At 35.8% G+C, this 20,656-nt stretch overlaps 4 protein-coding genes and 1 pseudogene across 9 annotated transcripts; 4 read left to right on the forward strand and 1 right to left on the reverse strand.

The window, feature by feature from the left end:
- The first annotated feature begins 77 nt into the window (after positions 1 to 77).
- LOC117223678 (transcription initiation protein SPT3 homolog) lies at positions 78 to 2,776 on the forward strand (annotated as a pseudogene). The gene is made up of 6 exons (XR_013035021.1): positions 78 to 484; positions 546 to 712; positions 784 to 1,098; positions 1,180 to 1,302; positions 1,995 to 2,120; positions 2,204 to 2,776. The product of XR_013035021.1 is annotated as a transcription initiation protein SPT3 homolog (transcript).
- A 165-nt stretch (positions 2,777 to 2,941) lies between these two features.
- On the forward strand, positions 2,942 to 7,081 carry LOC117223675 (GPN-loop GTPase 2). Its single transcript, XM_033476080.2, has 8 exons — positions 2,942 to 3,095; positions 3,198 to 3,285; positions 3,348 to 3,455; positions 3,538 to 3,849; positions 3,924 to 4,129; positions 5,193 to 5,307; positions 5,391 to 5,586; positions 5,670 to 7,081. Exons 4-8 carry the CDS (start codon positions 3,729 to 3,731, stop codon positions 5,908 to 5,910), a joined length of 879 nt encoding a protein of 292 aa, XP_033331971.1. The 5' UTR covers positions 2,942 to 3,095; positions 3,198 to 3,285; positions 3,348 to 3,455; positions 3,538 to 3,728; the 3' UTR covers positions 5,911 to 7,081.
- On the forward strand, positions 2,943 to 3,703 carry LOC143258740 (proteasome assembly chaperone 3-like). Its single transcript, XM_076527247.1, has 3 exons — positions 2,943 to 3,061; positions 3,348 to 3,455; positions 3,538 to 3,703. Exons 1-3 carry the CDS (start codon positions 2,943 to 2,945, stop codon positions 3,701 to 3,703), a joined length of 393 nt encoding a protein of 130 aa, XP_076383362.1.
- On the reverse strand, positions 6,445 to 20,264 carry LOC117223674 (trafficking protein particle complex subunit 13). Of its 4 annotated transcripts, none has more exons than XM_076527147.1 (10): positions 19,488 to 20,264; positions 8,299 to 8,467; positions 8,040 to 8,124; positions 7,765 to 7,892; positions 7,572 to 7,695; positions 7,362 to 7,458; positions 7,080 to 7,306; positions 6,903 to 7,003; positions 6,671 to 6,818; positions 6,445 to 6,588 (listed from the first exon to the last, which is right to left on the reverse strand). In XM_076527147.1, the coding sequence occupies exons 2-10, from the start codon at positions 8,463 to 8,465 to the stop codon at positions 6,475 to 6,477; spliced, it is 1,191 nt and encodes a 396-aa protein (XP_076383262.1). In that variant the 5' UTR covers positions 8,466 to 8,467; positions 19,488 to 20,264; the 3' UTR covers positions 6,445 to 6,474. The 4 variants fall into 4 exon arrangements, with proteins under 4 accessions (XP_076383262.1, XP_076383261.1, XP_076383260.1 ...); XM_076527146.1 differs by having other exon boundaries at positions 19,484 to 20,264; XM_076527145.1 differs by lacking the exon at positions 19,488 to 20,264 and adding an exon at positions 8,608 to 9,119.
- LOC143260727 (uncharacterized) lies at positions 10,202 to 19,391 on the forward strand. Of its 2 annotated transcripts, XR_013035020.1 has the most exons (7): positions 10,202 to 10,539; positions 10,636 to 10,870; positions 11,075 to 11,309; positions 11,378 to 18,403; positions 18,474 to 18,644; positions 18,718 to 19,204; positions 19,313 to 19,391. XR_013035020.1 is itself a non-coding variant. In XM_076527130.1 (6 exons), exons 1-6 carry the CDS (start codon positions 10,386 to 10,388, stop codon positions 18,853 to 18,855), a joined length of 7,959 nt encoding a protein of 2,652 aa, XP_076383245.1. In that variant the 5' UTR covers positions 10,202 to 10,385; the 3' UTR covers positions 18,856 to 19,391. The 2 variants fall into 2 exon arrangements, 1 of the variants encoding a protein (XP_076383245.1); XM_076527130.1 differs by having other exon boundaries at positions 18,718 to 19,391.
- Positions 20,265 to 20,656: the final 392 nt, after the last annotated feature.

Below are 20,656 nucleotides of genomic sequence, written 5' to 3' on the forward strand. Positions count from 1 at the left end.
CCCTCGTCAAACCCACCGATTCAATCCTGCAATCGATCAGCTTATATACAAACGATCCACAATGGAACAACAAACGAGAAACGTAGCCCTCTATGAAGAGATGCTAGGATTAAAACGGAGATATCCTACAATAAGATATACTGTCATTGCATTCACCTACAATTGTTATCAGTTGTTATCGAATCAGCAAAAATGACAGTTCACTTGAATCTTTTAGATCACCTTTAAACTGTCTTAGATCATATCGTCTAAGACTTGAGATCATCATAGCAATCATTGATCATAGCGATATACAATGTGACCACTTAACCTTGTTGCTAATGTGTTTACTGATATTGTTTCTGTAAAATCTATCGATGTTTTTGTTCCCTTATTTATAAAAGAAAAATCTGTAACCAATAAACAACAATGGCTGAATCAACTTTTTCGAAATCAGCGAGCGAATCGCAGTTTGTTCGAAATGAACCTGTGAATTATACTACCGGTATTTATAATTTGAAATTTGCAAATTTAATGTCGTTTAGAACATAAATAACATATTTTAGAAATTCGACAAATGATGCATGGTTTTGGAGATGGTTTGTAAGAAAGACGTGCGAAGTTTCTGAAAGACGAGGAACTTCAAAGAAGGGTGCCAGCATCTGTGCAGAGGATCTAATTTTTTTGTTGTGCAATGATAAAGTAAAATTGCAGTGACTTATAAAATATTTAGGCACGTGTAACGTTATTTTTTAGTTCCAGAACACATCAAGATAAATATTTACCCAAACATTTGTATTACAGAATTAAAGGAATATAAGTCTTCTTTGAACAAAACATTGGATAATGAAATGCCCGAGGATATCCTAAATACCGAAAATTTTGAAAATTCCAAGACTAAAGGACCGTTTCATAGTTTTCTGAATTTAATTGACAACACCGGTGAACTTTTCGAAGATGCATCTACTGTTGATGAGATTAAACAACAGAGAAATGTTCGTGCAGCACTCATGACAAGGTCCATGGATGAAGCTAGATATTTCAAATTCAGTAAAGCTCAAAACGCATTGTTTGCAAATAAAAATAGACAGAAATGCAGCGACTGGCTGTTACCAAAGAGTGAGCATTAAAATGAAAATATGCATTCTAACAGATACAGCTTGGAATATTAAATGTATTTTAATGTTTAATGTTTTTTAGGTGATATAACTATATCAACGCATGTGAACAGTAGCATAGATTGTGGATTTGGGTCAAAAATAAAATTTATGGAGATACTATGGATTGACACAGACTCAGTTATATACTTATTATCATGACAAGGTTTGTACTATTTGAAGAAAGTCATTTGAAATACATTCAAAGAAATTTGAGAAAATCTTTCGTTAGCTTGCAGTGACAAAATCAATATTGCCCGTGGAAATTATCAGAATCCGAAGGTTCCGATCTCGACAATTAGACATGACCGGTCCGTTTGATCGTTGGTCAATGAAAAAACCGCATCTGATCTTGTTATTTTAATATTATTATATTATATAATATAATAATATTAAAATAACAAGATCAGATGCGGTTTTTTCATTGATATATATATATATATATATATTATGATTATTATTATTATACATTATATCTTGTTAATATAAGCAGAAAAGATAAGAATCAGTTTAATTATGTAAGCAAGATACATATTTTGTTATCTCGAGGAAACATATCTACGCGAGATTATTTTCTATCAGTTTAAATTGTTTAAATTAAACTGAAGTTATACTTTTTATACTTATTATTCTATAACATTATTTTGAACCCAGTATGTGGAATAAAAGAGCAGACAGTTCGCGAAAATTAAAGTGGAATGTAGTACCTATAGTTTTTAGATTCTATTTATATAAAGAGAATGATGAAAGGAACGAAAAGTATAACAAAGATTCTCGTGTGTAAAATCTGGCAATATATTTCTCATTTTTCCTAAAAAATTATTAAGTATTTATTTAAGTAATTAATTAATTATTTAGATGAGGGCAACATACCATTGATTCCAATGATTTTTAAATATGAACAACATTTGAAGTCTGGTGGTTGGTCATGGAAAAAGGGGATGTTATAATCCTCTATACGTTTCGAGGATGAATGTGGATCTGGTATGTTATAAAAAAAATAAAAACAAATTTTTAAATATTCTTCAAAATTTATTGTTATATTCCAAAAATTGACGATGTTACAGTATAACAGCAAGTATATATGATAGCAGTGCAGATTATTTGATTAAAGAGAAGAATGGTAATATTCCCGTTGACGTGGAACAAGATACAGTCCTCGCAAAGTCCTCGCAAATAATTTCGACAAAATATAACTTTATTATACGTCGGAGTTCTGGAATAACATGTATAAGTGGATAAGAGATACTTTTTTATATAAAAGTAGAAAATTGGAAGACATGTTATTCTTTTTATCTTATTTTTTATGAGGAAACATCTCCTACCTGCTTGTCCATGTTATTCGGGAACACCTATATGATTCTTGCTTGAAGTTTGTTGTTATATATGTTATTTGTATATTTGCATATTTAAAATGCTTTATGCAAGAAATAGAAAACGTTCCTTCAACAAGTTATAATGAAAGATTGATAAAATATGAGATCTATCCTAGTGCAAGCAGTACCTCTGAGTCTGCTATAGATAAGCAGTAATAAGCAACATAAATTATATCAATGAATGCAACACATATAATAAAAATAATAATGTACCTATATTTAATGTTTGAAATAATAAGATATAAATGAAGTAATTAAAAAACACTTCAACTACTTTGCTTTTATCCTTACGTAAATTTATTTTTATAATACCATGAAGAAGAAATAATAGACTAAAAACCATACATATTATCGTAAAGTACAATTGAAGTATGGATATAAGTGAAAAGCAAACAACTTTTAATTTAAATTTTGCGGGTTATGTTAAAACATGTCGTCCAACGACCTAACTTTGTATGTAGTACAAACAAACATCTCTAACAATGTATGTAGTAAGGATTTGAAAATTTTCTATCTCAGCGCCACCGATGGTGGAGTGACGAACTTTTGGTAACTTGACTCATTGAAGAAAAATTCGTCGAATGTAAGTATTTATAACGTAATGTAAATATATAAATTTAATACTGGAAGTTAAGTTTGATTAGAAGTTATATTTTATCTAATATATTTATAATGTTATTTGTAGACAGCTACGAAAATTAAAATATGAAGAATTATGCTTGTTCTATTGTAATCAATGGTCATCATGTTGACATTGCCTTAAAAATTTATAGGTAACAAAATAGATAATCATGTGTTTATTAACTATTATTATATATATTATTTATTTTTTCAGTAATCGCATATTGTTAATTGTAACACATTTTAAGAAGTTTGGGTCATTGGTATCGGTAACTAGAGGACCTTTAATACATCAGTTAACTAATAGTGTATTTTCTACAAAGTAAGTAGCTAATGTATATTGTATTACATATATATGTTTTACAACTATTTGGTGCAATGATAAAGGAAAATGTACATTGCAGAGTTTTGTTTGGAAAGGATGATATCGAGGTTGTGGCAGCTGCTAGGTTCATAGCGGAACAAATTAATGCAGATAAACCATTATTATTATCGATATCTTTGAAAAGTTATGATCCAGATACAATTAAAGCTATTGCCTCAACTGTAAATGAAATGAAAGTGTGGTAATGTGTTGTAAATTAATTACATCATTATGAGTCTCATTTTTGGTCAATTAGTCATTGGCCCACCTGGGAGTGGGAAAACTACATATTGTCATGCTATGTCAAACTTTTTGGAGAAGCTAGGTAGAAAAGTTGCTGTAATTAATATCGGTAAAAATAAATATTTATATATTGTTTATATATATAATAAAAAAGGATTTTATTACTGTTACCATTGTTTACAGATCCAGCAAATGAAAACATGCAATACAAACCAGTAGTAGATATATCTGAATTAATAAAACATGAAGATGTAATGTCACACTATGGTCTTGGACCAAATGGAGCTTTAGTTTACTGTATGGAATTTTTAGAAACAAATATAAAATGGCTAATAACAAAAGTTTTAGATTTAAAGGAATACTATATCATTATTGATTGTCCAGGACAAGTACATACTAATAACTATATATAACTCTCTCTCTCTCTCTTTCTCTCTCTCTCTGCGCGCACGTGTGTGTGTATACATATACAGATTTAAAATACCATAATTTATGAGTCTAAATAAGAAGAAAATCTTACATAAACATAGATTATTTATCGTCTCATGATAAAGTTATAAACACAAATATGAAATTCCAAGAGAATAGAATCAGCAGAATTTAAATTTTACGCGAGTTCATTTATGTAAATTGTGTAATAAAATTTAACAAAAATTAATATTAATTTAATAATTAAGAATAGTTATTCTCAACTGACAGAAAACTACAAGTAAATATCGTTTAACTCTTTCCTTCAAATTCTGTATTTTTATTTATAACTGTTTCATAAAACATTAAATATCCTATGTTTATGTAACATTTTTTTCTTATTTCAATTCGGAATATACTGACAAAGTATGGTACTTTACACTTGGGACATCCTGTAAGTCTAGATAGTGGCTTCTGAATACTTATAACTATGTGAAAAACGATATAATTTTTGTAAAACTGGACTAAATAACTTGAAATTTTTTTAGATGAGAGAAGGTCTAGCCTATTATGCAACGACTAAAATATTATTCTCTAAATTGTCTTTTATTTGAATCTCTAACGAAAATTTAAAAAATGCGTTTTGTACACCTCAGTAACTTACATGCATGCTGAAAATCTCATCGAAATCGGTTGACGCAGAGTCAAGCTGCAAGCATTGAAAGATTAAAAAAACTGCAGGTTTCTGACATTTATTGGTCGAAAGTGTCAAAAATCGTGACGAAACTGCGATCTAATTGTTTATAGCTCACATCAAGGTAATCCGATTTCGATGAAGTTTTCACCATGTACATAAGTTACCGAGATCTACAAAAAACATTTTTTAAATTTTCGTTACAGGCTCAGATAAAAAGTACAGTTTAAAAAAAGTTACACCATTTTCCAAGTGGTCTTGAGTATGTGACCGCCACTGTATATGTATACCTATAGTACTCTTACTATATAAATCTAATTTCCATTAAAATATATTTATATTTTTCACAGGTTGAATTATATACACATCACAACTCAATCAGTACAATTGCTGATAAATTGGAACAAAATTTAGTCAGGCTATGCAGTGTACATTTAATAGATTCTCACCATTGTAGCGATGCTGGTAATTCTTTAAAATATTTATCATACTTTTATTAATATTATATTCACAAAAATAATATGTGCTAATAATATTTTTATTTATAGATAAATATTTATCTTCTTTAATTCTTTGTACCACAACCATGTTAAAACTAGGTTTACCTCACGTCAATATTATGACAAAATTTGATGAGATGAAAAAATTTAGTGATTGCTTAGATTTTAATGTAGATTTTTATACTGAAGTTCTGAATTTAAAATACTTATTGGATAAACTGGATGAAAACCCTTTTACATCAAAGTAATTTTCTTTTTATTATACCGTTTTATACTACTTTTCAGAATTACTATTTTTGATAAATAAGAAGTATTACATTTTTCCAGATTCAAGAAATTAAATGCTGCTTTCGTATCACTGATAGAAGATTACAGTCTTGTTAGTTTTATACCATTGGATATTTCTAATCAAGCATTGTTACTGCAAGTAAAAAATTCAATTGATAAAGCTAATGGTTATATCTTTGGTGGAAATGAACCTCAAGATGTTCAAACTTTACTTGCATGTGCTATTGGAGCAGAAAACGAAAATGAAAGAATGTCAATGATAGATTCATATTTTGAATAAAGATTGAATAAATAATGTAAAAAAGAATCAAAGAGATAATTGTATATATTCTTATTTTAACATGTGTGGTCACGCGGAAATGATTCGAAAAGGAAAACACAGATTCTGAGAAAAATGAGTTTAAGATTAAGTATAGTAAAATATTTATTGATCTAATTTTAAATTCATTTTTCTCAATATCTGTTTTTTTCTAACGATCCCTTTTCAAATGACCACTCACATATTCAGAATTTTTCATTGAAAATTTGTCAGAATCTCAAATTAAGAAAAGGATTAAACAAAACTTTTAACTTCAGTGACTTTAGCTTCAATGCATGGCACATTTATAAACACTAAAATTAACAGCTTTATAACAGCACTACATATAATTACCAGCTTTGAGGCTTCCGACTCATCAATTTAAGCTTCATGTAAATTACAAAGTAGTATCAGACATGTGATCTCTGTTAGGTATTAAAATACTTAAAATTTTTCAAAAATATATCAAAGATAAGTATACTTAGGTATAAGTGTAGGAAATGATACAATTAATCATATTATTTGAATAATTTATTGAAATTTTGATCAGTTGTTTTGACTCACAAATATTTGTGCCAAATCATCATAGTCATATGTCCTTTTCAAAAATATATCCTCCAACTTTAATCCTGAGATAGTCTGAAATATTACAAAGTTTACCTAACATATTGAAATATTGAATTATATATGTCTTGCATTGCTAAGAACATTATGTTTACTATATAATAACTATAATACTCACTATAATACCACTATGTAATGCAATTAGACATAAAGGAATATCAATTGACACACCAGGCTTTAGTGTTCCAATTTTTGTAGTAGATATACCACACCATGCAATAGAGTTACTAGATTCCAAACAAAGCATCAAATCCATACTTCTTTCGCTAAAAATATATGTATAATTATATAATTTTTAAAATTTGTACACATTATAAAAACACTTGTTAAAATACATTTGAAATTCTTACGATGTATTCATTATACGACAATTGAATGTAAGTGATTGTTCAAGGTAAACCTTTAAAGAAATGTCTTTAATAGTAACTCGCAGATCACCATATTCAGGTGCCTAAAAAATTAAGGTATTAATAGAACTACATAAAACTTAAATGTTTGCAAAAGAAATAGTAAATAATATGACAAACCATCCTTTGTAACTGACTTGTTTGTAGCCTTCCTCTTTCTCCTAAATTACTTCTCCAAACAATATCTAATTTTCCAATATTTGTTGCATTGTGCATCATTTTGGGATCTTTTAACAAAGTTAATTGTGGTTTTAAACAATACAAATACTGCCTACTGCAATCAGTATCTAATACATTAACTGATCCATAGATAGATTCTCCCTTCCCATTTGTATTTAGAGTTGACACTGAAAATATAAAATGTATGTAATTTCACCTACTAATAGTACACTGAAAACTTACCACTAAATAAGTGAGATGATTCAAGAGAAACTTTTTCTAAACATATTGGACCTGCTGTGAGATTCTGTATTTGTGCTTCAAGATATACTTCATCTGACTTTAAGGAAATAATGCTTTTTGTTAATTTTTTATATGAAACAATTAAATAAGTAAATATTATAATTAACAAAAATTATTGTCATACAAAATTTATAATCATAAGAATGTTACCTCTGCGTTATAAAACTTTGTTTTTACATCTAATGGTTTCACTACTTGAAGTTTATAAAATTTTTTAAATGACTGTGGAGTAGCACCTAAATTCATAGGTGTGTAAGTTACTTCACATACTAGTCTGAAATATATTTCTATTGGTTATTTAGATTTAAGTATTTACAATAATTTGTTGACTCTACATCCTTACATATGTGTTCCTATTTCTTTCACTTCATGGTGTATTACTTCATCGACTGTACCACCAGGTGGTAAATCTTTCATTTCCCCACTATTACCAGAAAGAGGAATAATTTGAGTACTTGTTTGTAAATCTACCTAAAACATAAAATATTGTTGAAAGTAAACCATTAGTTTGGAACATGTACAACTGCTATTGTAATATACTTTTAATGTATAGTACCTTTCAATAATATACAAATAAAAATATCAAAATCAATATTGTGATTAAAACACAATACTTACTTTAACAGTAACATCTTCTACTAATTGGCTACTACCATTATGTACACACAGATAGCTTGAAAACATTTCACCTAAATAAATATTCCTAGAAAAATATATATATAGTTTTAATTAAAATATTACATATAAAAATTGATAACGAAATATAAGTACATAATATAACTATAACTTTGTTATATTGTGTATACATTCAATTATTTACTAATATAAATTAGATAAAACAATTCGTAATATAATTATTGTACGAGGATGTATATACCCAAAACTTTGTGGTAACACCATAAATTGTCCTACAGTAAGAGTTTCCATTCCTTGCAAAGCAGTACAATCATTTTTAAGTTCATTATTTAATGTATTACCAGGAAGATCCGTTGAATCGCAAGTTACAACAATTGGACTTGCAAGAGTAGGTCGGGTTAACCTCATTACTGAAAATTAATATTTTCAGTACATAAATGCAAATAGTATTTAAATTCTAAATTAATTTAAATGTTTAATTTAAAAAGAGTATAATATACATATCTACATTTCTGTAAAAACTATACCATTATGGAATTGCACTTATTACCTTTCAATGCTAGTAAGTGTTCATTTTTTGGTTTAGTTTCCATTTCAGTAAAAATTATTAGTAGTAAGTATTTTGAAAAAAAATTTCTTCTTAAAGTTCAGCAACAGTATCTGTCAAACGTTACCTATAAAACCTAATCTATAATTCGATTCGATTTCAAGCTCATAACACATATACTGTTTTAAAAACATTGGAAGTAGTTGTCGTACAAATACAAATATGTAAATGAAATAAATATTTAAACAAAATTTCATATGTACGGAAATGTAAAATTTACACACTGATTTACGCTATAAATACACTGTATACTACAAGTAGGGCTCGTGAGCCTCTTGTCTATTTTCAAAAGAAGGACGATTTCTATGTACAATACATAGAAATAAATGAGAGCAATGCAACGCAACATTTCTTTCTTCCTTCCTTTATGTTAAACGTGGTTAGACAAGAGAGAACAAGTTCTCAAATTCTTACATCTTGCAAATCCTGACTACAGGCGATATCTAAAGGCTCATTTCCATTGTATTGGCTTTTGTCACGCTGTTTTGCCGATCGACTGGTATAGACAAAGACAAACAAGTTTGAAGTGTTCAGTATTTCTTCAGTATTATTTGAGAAGGGTACAGTTTCACTTGAGAAGCCAAACGCTATGTCGATTCGTTTTCGATTCGTACATAGATCTGAGAATATATGGATGGAACATACAGAATGTCCAAAAAATGTCTCGCAATCCGGAAATATGGGCTTCTTGAGGTCATTTGGAGTAACTTTTTCCTTAGCGAAAATGCAATCTGCGACTTTGTTTACGAGTTATTAGCGAAAAACACTGACCAATAAGAGGCGAGCTCGGCTAACGCGAGGCCGAACCAATGAGCGAAACTGGGCTTCATGTATTCGTTGGCTAGGCTGCCTCGCGTCAGGTTTTTGTGACACCTTGTATATCATACTCTGACTTTGGAAAGGGGAGAATAAGATCCGCTATAAGAGAGGGCTACATGTTCTTCGACTGTATTCGATTTGACTCGGAATCACTTGGAACCATGCACCTAATTCGGCTTGACTCGGAATCATTCGGAACGCACGAAAATAGCCAAAGCGCATATGGCTCCGACCATATGTACATATGTATCTGGGACCTATGCCTGCAAGCTTGTATTATTATTTTCGAAGCCTGTGTGTACATCCCCACCATTTTACTGCGCATCCAATCCGTAGTGGATCCTGTCTCAGCAGTGAATCGTTAGCCAATTATGTAAAGCAAACAAATTTCTATATCGAGCCGCCCTAACAGCCTGGAGATGTACAGGAGTAGGTCCTATTACTGTATATTTTTAGGTCCATGAGACACACAAACTTAAAATGTAGAGAACACAGTTTCCCCTAATAAAACGCCACCCCGCGTCCAAAAGTCTTAATTTGTTTTTCCGTTTTTTACGTCCATGTATAAGGAGGTTAATTTTTTTGGAATTGTCGAATTACATTTATGAAGCAATAGGAAGGCTGCGTAATGGCTATAGATGGCTCTTGCGTATTCACTTCGCGTGTTTGTCTATCTCGTTCGTAGTAAATCTATGCTCGAGGCAGCCAATCAGATGACAGGAAGTTCAAATTCAAACGAAAGCTGGTCAGGATGTCTCCTCAAACGACAGTTACAATTTCGACTAGAAAATTATAGAAAGTTTTGAGTATTATTAATGACCACGTAACGTGAATGATAAGAATAAATAAATATTAAGGTATATGTTGTCGTACAATTCGATTTTAGTTCATTATTTGTAAATATGTCGGATAGCATAAAAGTTGCGATTAAAGTAAGACCTTTGATCAAACGTGAGAAAGATGACAATTTGCCGATACAATGGGTAGTTCACGGAAACTCTATTGTGTCGACCGACACAGAGCTAAAGAAGCGTGGTGATGGCGGATTCTGTTTCGGTATTTATCAATTATTTTTAAACTAGTCATAATATATATAGTGAATGTTACTTGAATGGACCTTTCACTTCATGCTCTTTGTTGGCGTGTTGACAGATCATATTTTTGATGTAAATGCATCGAATTCAGATGTATTCGACAGTGTAGTAAAGCCTATTGTCGATGCTGCCGTAAATGGTTTTAATGGAACTGTGTTTGCTTATGGGCAAACAAGTTCTGGGAAAACATACACTATGATGGGTACGTTAAATGAACCTGGAATTATACCATTAGCCATTGAACACATGTTTGATGCTATAACTAACTCAGCTGGCCGTGAATTCTTATTGAGGTTTGTGTGTAACATAATTAATAAGAATAATACTATTATATCGATAATGTTATATTTGCTAACATATATTAGTTCGAATCATAAGTAATTTCTGTGCTTTAATATAATTGTAACAATGTATTTATTGTCCTAATTAGGTTTTGCATTTATTATATAAGCAAGTATCTGAATGCAATTTATCATTTTCCTATTATCATCTTCCAGAGTATCATATTTAGAAATATACAAAGAAAAAGTCAATGATTTATTAAATAGAACCGGCACTGACTTGAAGTTGAAGGAAGACAGTAGTGGCCAAGTAATCTTGCAGTGCAAAGAAGAAATCACCAACTGTCCAGAGAATATGTTATCTATAATGAAAAAGGGTGACAAGAATAGGAGAACAGGAGAGACCAATATGAATGAGCGTAGCAGTAGAAGTCACACTATATTTAGAATCGTAAGTATTCATAGAATTCTTTGTGTCACATATGGTATTCCACAGAGTTTATATATATTTTTCTTTAGACTATTGAAAGTAGAGAGGTTGGAGGAGATTCAGATAGTGCGATTCAAGTGTCGCAGTTGAATTTGGTGGATCTTGCTGGGTCCGAGAGAGCACGGCAGACAGGAGCGACTGGTGAGAGGTTTAAGGAAGGGTTGCACATCAATTTGTCTTTGTCAACATTGGGACTAGTGATCATGCAGTTGAGCGAATGTCAGGATGGTCAGAAATATATAAACTTTCGTGACAGTAAATTAACCAGATTATTGCAGAATTCTTTAGGTGGCAATGCTATGACAGCGATAATCTGTGCTGTGACTCCTGCCGCCGTGGACGAAACTCAATGCACTTTGTCGTTCGCGTGTCGTGCAAAAAGCGTGAGAAACAAGCCACACATCAACGAGGTGATGTCTGACGCAGCACTCCTGAAACGTTACGCGAAACAGATCTCGAAACTTCAAATGGAATTGGAGAAAATTAAAACGGAGAACCGGGCCGCGGAAGTCGAGAAAATGGAGTCGAAATTACAAGAGAAGGAACGTGTTAATCAGATGTTGGAAGAGCGTATAGGACTGCTTAAGACCCGAATCGTCTCCGGAGATATCACCGGTGACGGCTCGTTCAAGTGCAAGTCAAAAAGAAGACAGACCTGGGGTGGTCCAGGAATGTTCAAACATGTGGAAACTTTTCAGCCGAAATCAGGCTTACCGACGATAAAAGAGGTATCTCGCGAAAAGTCTTGTAGGAAAAGCATTATTCAATCCGATGACATCGATCTGATGAACCAGACTTTTCAAACGGCTTTCACCGACTTCGAGCTGGAATTATTCAAGAGCGAAATCGATCGAGAAGACGAGGAGAATGGTAGTGACAGCGATGACGAACCGTTTATCACAAAACGCGTTACTTTCAGAGACGATGTCTACACCATTAAATCGAAGGATAGCATTATACCAGAGAAAATCAGTATATCGCCGGAGAAATGCAACAGTGCAACCCAAACTGTTAGCTGCCAGGCGTCTCCTTCGACACCGAAGCAGGTTTTGCGGCGCCGCATTAATTATTTGACCAATGAGTTTACAGAGCTCCGCGAATTCACAACTCTGGAGAAGCAGCTGTTAGGAGCTGGTGATGGGCCCAAAAAATATACTCCAGAGGTGAAGAAGCTGCTAGGAAGTTTGAATCTCACGGAAGAGACAAACGTAAACCGCGTAATCGCTGAATTATGTAAGAAACTTGACAAACTTGAGCAAGAAAGTATTCTGGAGAAAGAGGCGAGTCGGAAAACAATGAAACGGTTTTCGGAGATGGAGATGCAAATGAAAAACATCATTTCTGAAAGAGACGAATTTCAGTATATGAGCGGTGAGTTGCGCGTGGAACTGAGAAAGAGAACTGCAGAATTGGAACTGAAGAATATGTCCGAGGAAAGCGGGAAGGAGGAGGAACTGAAGAAAATTTTGGAACTGGAGAGAAAGCTCAAAGATGTTACTCTGCAGAACACTGAGTTACGCGCTGAATCGACGAAAATGATTAAGAAGTTAGAAGAACAGGAAACGATTGATAAACTTTCTATGTTGAAGGAGAAAGTTGAAAGTATAACATCGGAGAGAAATGAACTGAAAGAGAAGATGCAAATGGAGCAGGCGGAATATCAGAAGATGATGGAAAAGGTGAACGATTTGACGTATCAAGTTGAAGATGCAACAAATCAAAATGGTGAATTCGAACGCATCAATGCCGAATTAAGACAAAATATTTCCGATTTGGAAACCAAAGCGGTGGAACAGATGAAAGCAATATCGGAATTGGAAAGTAAAGTCGGAAACTTAGCGTCCGAGAAAGGGGAACTACATCGTATTATTGCTGAGAAAGACGAAGAGAGTTCGAAGCTGGAATCGATTGCGAAGGAAAGGAACCGTGCGATAGAAATTATAAATCTAGAGAAGAAGGAGCTTGAACACGTCAATTCGCAATTGCTTGATAAGCTGAATAAATTAACTATGTCAAAGTTGGAGTTGAAAGACAATGATAATATCATCCACGATAATGGCAATTTGACTATGAATGAGACGATAAGGGACAACACGGATAATCAATCTTTTCTATCCTATTCGAAACAGTTCAACGACAGTACCTTCGACACATCGGCGTTGATGTTGAGCATGGAGGTGGAGAAAAGTCAGCTGGAACAGACTTTACACTTGAAAAATCGAGAATTGGATGAGATTAAATGCGACGTTCACAGTTTGAAACAGGATATAGAGTCTCTGCAGAAGACTATCTATCTGCTGACAACCGAGAACATGGAGATGGCTAATAAATTGACCGCTGAGCACGAGAACGCGAAACAGGCGGAGATGAATCTTCAGGGGACGATCGACGAGTTGTACATTCGCATTTCCGAAGTGACGAACGAGAAGATCATTTTGGAGAGCAATCTGGCATCTCTGAACGGTCAACTAGAGTTGATGCGTACTAGAGACGCGTCGCCGAAAATCGTTAGCAACGAGGATGACATGTTCGCGTCGTACATGACTAAAATCGACAAGCTGACGGCCGAGAACATCGAGCTATCTGCTACGATCGCCGAAAGGAATAGAGAGGTGGAGAGTATCAAGGAAAGCAAGTCACTTCTGTTCGATCACGAGTGCATGCACAAGGAGAAGGCAGCTGCTCTCGCGGAAAGGAATGAATGTTTGCAGGCGGAGAACGGCGAGCTCTCTACAGACTTGATGGATAAAATTGAAGAGATCGACGAGCTGAAGGAAAAGTGCGAGATACTGGAGAAGAAGATGGAGCAATCCTTGAAATCTGTCGAGTCTGATGACACCGCGAAATATCTACAATCGGAGAACAGTCTGTTGAAAGCGGAAATTATAGAACTAAAGATGAAGATGACAACACTGTCCGAAGAGAACACAAAGTTCTCGAACAACCTACTGCAGACCATCGAGGAGCTCGACAGTTCTCGCAACGAGAAGATGCTCGGCGACAGTGCGGAAAGTACCTGCAAGGAACATATTCAGGGAGATGATCACGAGACTCTGACAAGCGCCAACGAGGTTGTAATGTTGCAGGAGAAGGTCAGCAGATTGACTCGTTTGAACAAAAAACTGAGCGACTTGAAGTTAACATCTTGCAATCAATGCACCTATCTGAAGAACTTGAGCGAGAGTCGAAGAGCTCTGAAACTGGAGGCCAAATCGCAGAACCAAAAGTTCGAAGATCTCCAGAGGAAGTTCGCCCGGAAGTGCGAGGACGTCGAGATTCTGAAGAACAAGATCAATCAGAAACTGAACGCAAGCGACCGCGAACTGTCCCCAAACGTCAGTTACGTCGACGATATGGACGTGAGCCTTGTCGAAGAGAGGATCCACACCTTGAACGACGAGCTTCAGACGTTGAAGACAGACCATGGTAAGTTGACTGGTCTATACGAGGACAAGTGCAACGAGCTTCAACAATTGCACAGTGAACTGAGTATTGACGAAGAGTTGACCTCCAACTTTATACCGAAGGAACGTTCTGAGAAGAACAGCTGCAGAGTGGCTCAGATTCAGACTCACATCGACCAACTGATGGCTGACATAAATGACATGAGGAAGAACAGTATGCACTTTGCTGCTACACTGAACCAGGTCAGAGGTGAGAAGGCGAGCTTGTTGAACAAGATCGATGGCTTGAGAACCAGCAACGAGGAGCTGAAACAGAAGCTGTTCATGTACGAGAACATCGCAACAGGGAACGTACAGGTTCTGGAGAGCGAGCTGACCAACATGAGCAAGGAAGTCGAGCAGTTCTTCGCTCGGGAGAGGATGCTTGAGAGTCAGAGATTGACTTTGGAGATGGAGCTCGAGGAGTTGAAGGTTGACCGGGACGATAAGTGCGCGTTGATCGAAACCTTGAAGAACGACTTGCTGACTGCAAACATCAATGACAACAAGTACAAGGAAGAGCTGAAGTTATTGAAAAAGCAGCGCGAAGAGTTGGAGCAGCGACAAAACAATCTGTGTGAAGAGCTTCAAGAGAAAGGCGTTCACGTGGAACAGCTCTACCGTCAGAGCGAGCAAGAGAAGCTGGCCTTGATGGAGACGCTGCGAACGGTTGAGGGCGAGCTGCACAACCTAACGAACAACTTAGAAACGAGATACAAGAGCGAGTTCGACTCGATGTCCATGCAGTACCAGCACCGAATCGAAGAATTCGAGAACAATCTTCGATTGTTGAATGGTACGTTGAACAAATACGTCGATGAAAATCTAAACTTGAAGCAGGAGCTGGACAAGCTTAAAAGCATCGAGGAGAGTAGTTCTTGCAAAGAAAAGACTCTCATTGCCGACATCGAGAGGCTGAACGAGGAATTGAACGACATTAGGCTGTGCATGATGAAGGAGTTGAGATCTCTCAAGTGTAGCATCAACTCTGCGGAGATCTCCAAACAATCCGTGAACGAGATCTTCCTGATCCTGGTGCAGACTCTGGTCTCGAAGGAGCAGGAGATGATCAAGACAATGCGGCAGACGTATGAGGAGGAGAAACGGCAATTGGAGGACAAGATAAAGCAGAGCGCAGATTCTGAGAAGCGCGCGACAACCTGGACGAAGGAACTGGAGGGCGAGATCGAGAAGTTGCAGGCGGAGCTAACTGAACGGGAGCACAGCCAAAAAGGATACGAGAATAAAATCACTCAGTTGGACCATCTGCTTAGCGAGTGTTCCCGTGAGAACGAGGTTCTCAGAGAAAACATGAAAACGCTCGAGGTAGACCTGCACAATCTGCAGACAGAGTACGAGAAGTTGTACAAGACCGACAGCAAGCAAGAGGAAGCGATCTTCGAGGCTCAGAAAAGGGAGAAAGAGGTAAAAGAAATACTCAAGAGCAAAGAGCTGGAATTTCAGTCGAAGCTCAAGGCTGAAACCGAGATGTATGAGAAGAAAATCAACGAACTCTCTCGCACCCTGGACTGTTACAAGTTAAAGAACCTGGAGATGAGCAGCGTCGTGGAGGGACTTGAGGTCAACGAGAAGAAGCTGAAGAACATCATCGAAACGAACACGGTCCAGATCAAGAAGAACGATCAGAAGATCAAGACAATAGAAGCGGAACTCGAACAGCTCACGGAGGCTTACAACGAAACGAGTCAACAGTTGGAGCAAAAGTCTCTGCACATAGAAGACATTTCGGCGATATTAAGGAGTAAATGCGACTTGCTGACCGAGTATAGGACTAAGTTTGAGGCTATCTTGCCGGAGTGCAAGATGTTGAAAGACCATGTCAGCGATCAGAAAGCAATCATAGAGCGATACAGGCAGGAAGTCGAGGAGTTGAAGACGGAGAGGGAGGAGCAACTCAAAACGATCAAGGAAAAACTCAAGGCGGAGGAGATCAAGAACGCCGGGCTGAGCAATCAGTTGAACAGCAGAAACGTCGCTATGACAGAAGAACTGAATGAGCTGAAAGAGAAGTACGAGGAACTCCAACTGGAGAATGCTAAGTTGGAACAGAAGATCATCAGCAACATCAGAGCAGAGGCGGAAATAGAGGAGTTGAAGGAGATGAACAAGAGACTGCAGAGTAGCTTGGAGGGCGCAAGCAACCGCGTGGCGGAGCTCCAAGAAGTCAGGAACCAGACTCTGACGCAGTTGATTGATATCAAGGCCATGTATGATACGCTGTTGCAGGAAAATACCAAGGTCAAGGCGGCTCTATCCTCATACGAGACCAAGTACGACGCTTTAAATACGTCAACGCATGAAAGCAAATTTAACGAGCTTCTGCTCGAAAAGAATACCATTGCTCTTGAGCTAGAGTACAAGAAGCTGCAGCTGACTCAACAGGAGAAGGAGATCAACGAGTACGTCAGCCAGGTGCAAGAGCTTCGGGACAAGAACAAGGAACTGGACGAGGAGCTGGAGGAATACGCGGTAATCATCCAGGAGCGAAGCGTCGAGATCTCCGAGCTCGAAAGCAAGTTGCATTCCCGTTTTACCGAGAACAATCGAATTGTAGAGCTGGAGGAAAAGCTGCACAGCTTGAACGAGGAGAACAGAAAGCTTCGTGACCAGGTCGACGCCTTGAAGATGAGGCTGCAAATGGACATGGAGGAGATGTCAAGCGATGACGATGTCAAGACGCGACAGAACAAAAACGTGCTTCGGATGTTGAAGAGGGAGAATCTTGACTTGCAAAGCAAGCTGAACAGCTCAAAGAAGCAAATGGAAGCGAAACCAAGCAGCAGCGAAGCGAACATTTCAGTACAGAACACATCGATAATGGATCAGTCCAAAGATTCTAGCAAGAAGGTGCTTAACGACTTGGAAGACGCACAGATCCGGCTTACAAAACTTCACGATGAAAAGTGCGAAATTATGAAAGCGTTAACGAACTCGAGGCGGCAATGCGACAACCTGTCCAAGGAGAACCTCGAAATGAAGAACATACTGCAATTATACAAAAACAAACTAGATCAACCACACTCGGATGCGAGGGTGAACGAGAAACTAGGAGACTCGATTTACGATGAGAACAAGATCACTAGCGAACTAGAGAGTCGAACATCCGAACTGAACCAAATGGAATGCGCCAACAAAATACGAGATTTGACGTCTAAAAACAAAAATCTGGATATCGAGCTTAGAAAATGTGCCTCGATCATCCACGAAAGGGACATCGAGATCTTGAAACTGAGAGAGATAGTGAAGATTTTAAGGGAAGAGCATAATAAGCTGAAAAGCGAGATCGGAGAGTTTCAAAATCGGTCCAGAAGCAACAAGAGCATCAAAAACTGTATCGAAGAGTTTGATTATCGATTGTGGAACAAGACCAGCACAGATAACGAAAGCGTGAAGAAGCAATTGCAAAATAGCATCGCCGAAGAGAACGACAAATCAAAGGAGCTTAAGAAAAAGATTCATGACCTGGAGCTGCAACTGGTGTCGAAAAATGGGCAACTGGCTGCGTTGGAAATTCAAATACAATCCGAAAGTTTTCCATATCAGAGGAAGTGTAAGGAATTGAAGGAGCAATTGCTTGCCTTCCGCAATAAGGTATGGACAAGTACAGGGTCTCCTACTTCTCTAATATCAACGAATTTTTCATTTGAATAGTTTCTTACAGAACACAGAATTGAGTTTGGAAATTCAGAAGCTTCGAAAAGCTGTGAACGATGTGAACTCATGGGAATGCGATGTCTGCAGACGTTGGCGCATAAACAGAAAAGATCAGGGTTGCCAGACAATACCGGTGAAGACAATACGTTTCTGCAGTACTAACAGTGGTGTTGTAGAGGTACGTTCAAGTTGTTAATGACTAGCATACTCTAATTTTTGTAATGCAGAACTTCGAATATTTGTTTGTACAGGATCACGTAAAAATCGAGAAAATTGAAAAAATTGAGAAAGAGAAGAGAATGTTGAAAGAGTTATGCCGCTCTCGGAACCGTCATATCAAAGAATTAGAAATGGAGATAAATAGGTTGAAAGAATTGATAAAGATGTAGGATTGAAGCTCCGTTAAAGAAAAAGATATTTTAGTCACTCAGTTTATTTAACTTGTTTAAACTATTTTAGAGTTTAGATGACGCGAGCATTTTACTTTCATGCGACAATATTTTATTGGAACATAAAATATTGATCAGCCGTGTACATATGCAACAACATGCAATTAATGCGCACTTGAATAAATCTAAGGAAATTTCATCGTTCGTTTTACGACAGCCGAACTACGAATTTTATACATTTACAAACTATGCGAATATAAGAAGCAATATACAGTAACTCTTTGCTCTGATTGGCTGTCGATTGACCGCTGAGACTGGATCCACTGTGGATTAGATGCTCAGTAAAATGGTGAGGATGTGCACGCCAGCTTAGCGAGTAGAAAAACGTACAGAAGTAGGTCCCATTACTGTACATAATAAGAGAAGAAGCTTTTATCACTGTTACTATTCTTTATAGACCCAGCAAATGAAAACTTAGAATACAAACCAGTAGTAGATATATCTGAATTAATAAAACATGTAAACGTAATGCCGAACTACGGTCTTTGATCAAATGGTAAGCAATTCCTACTCCTATTTTAGCTAACGGAGCGCATTGTGGTCGGAGAATCTTGTTGCAGAAACTTACATACAATTTATTCTCGTCCTTAGAGCCGTTTCCGGGGGCAGCGAGGCTTCTCATCCAGGATGTGGCAGACGAACTGCTTTGCTTTGATTGACTGAAGATTCGCGGCTGAACAGTGCTCAATGAATGTTGCAAATGAATAGTATAAATTTCATACATAGCTCTTTTCGAAAAATGTTTATTTGATCGAAATATGACCTACTTGCTTTAATGCACATTTCTTTTCCCAACCAGTTTTTAATGTATAAATGCCACTTTTACAGAAGTTCTGGACTTTTGCATGAATGATTTTAATACTATCTTTGCAAACGAAGTGTTTGTTCTGTGAAAAGAGCTATGTAGGTGTTTAAAAAAATGAAAATTTATTGAAGATAGATCGGGTGTTGCGTAAAATTTCATGCTTTGATTCATTTAATTCTGAAACTATTTCTTGCGATGTAATAGAGAAATTTTAAAGAATTCTTTTTGACAAAATATAACGCTGGTAATATACAATAAAACTTTGAAAGAGATTATGGAATAAACAACAACATAACATTTGCGGGTTATGAAAATCCAACATATCATATGAAATTAATATGTAATTAAGACAATGTAGCTTCGTCGTTCTTGATCGTCTGTTTAGGTTAAGCCTTTTCATTAGTGGTGTCAAGGATTCTGTTTGGAATTTGCTCTGATTGGTGGATTGGAATAATAATCATTGGCATCAATCAATCCCACTAAAGAGAACGGACAATCTCCGTCACAGGCCAAGGATGCATTTTTTGTGTGGCCGTTTCTAATTGGTTCTAAGAACAAAAGTTGACTGCACATTTACTGTACATACTGTAATATCTCAATGTGCTGACCGTACATACAGTAATATCTCAAGTTTTGCAAGATTCTGTGGCCGCAGCGCGTTCCGTTAGCGAAAGTAGGAGTAAAAGTTGCTTTACTCTGATTGGTTGACGATTCGATGCTAAGACAAAATTCACTGCAGATTAGATGCGCAATAAAATAATAGAGATGCTTGTGAAAGCTAAGAGAAGTAGAAAAATAGTACAAAACCTGAGGTATACTGTACATAAATTAGTTTTGCATTTCTCCTAGATGACTTTAAAAAATAAATTTTTTAAAAACATAGAATTTAGTTTCAAATGGTATGAAATTCGAAGTATCAAAGTATATTAAATGAAC

The sequence above is a fragment of the Megalopta genalis genome, chromosome 17 (assembly GCF_051020955.1).
Source record: "Megalopta genalis isolate 19385.01 chromosome 17, iyMegGena1_principal, whole genome shotgun sequence".
Lineage (NCBI taxonomy): Eukaryota > Metazoa > Arthropoda > Insecta > Hymenoptera > Halictidae > Megalopta > Megalopta genalis.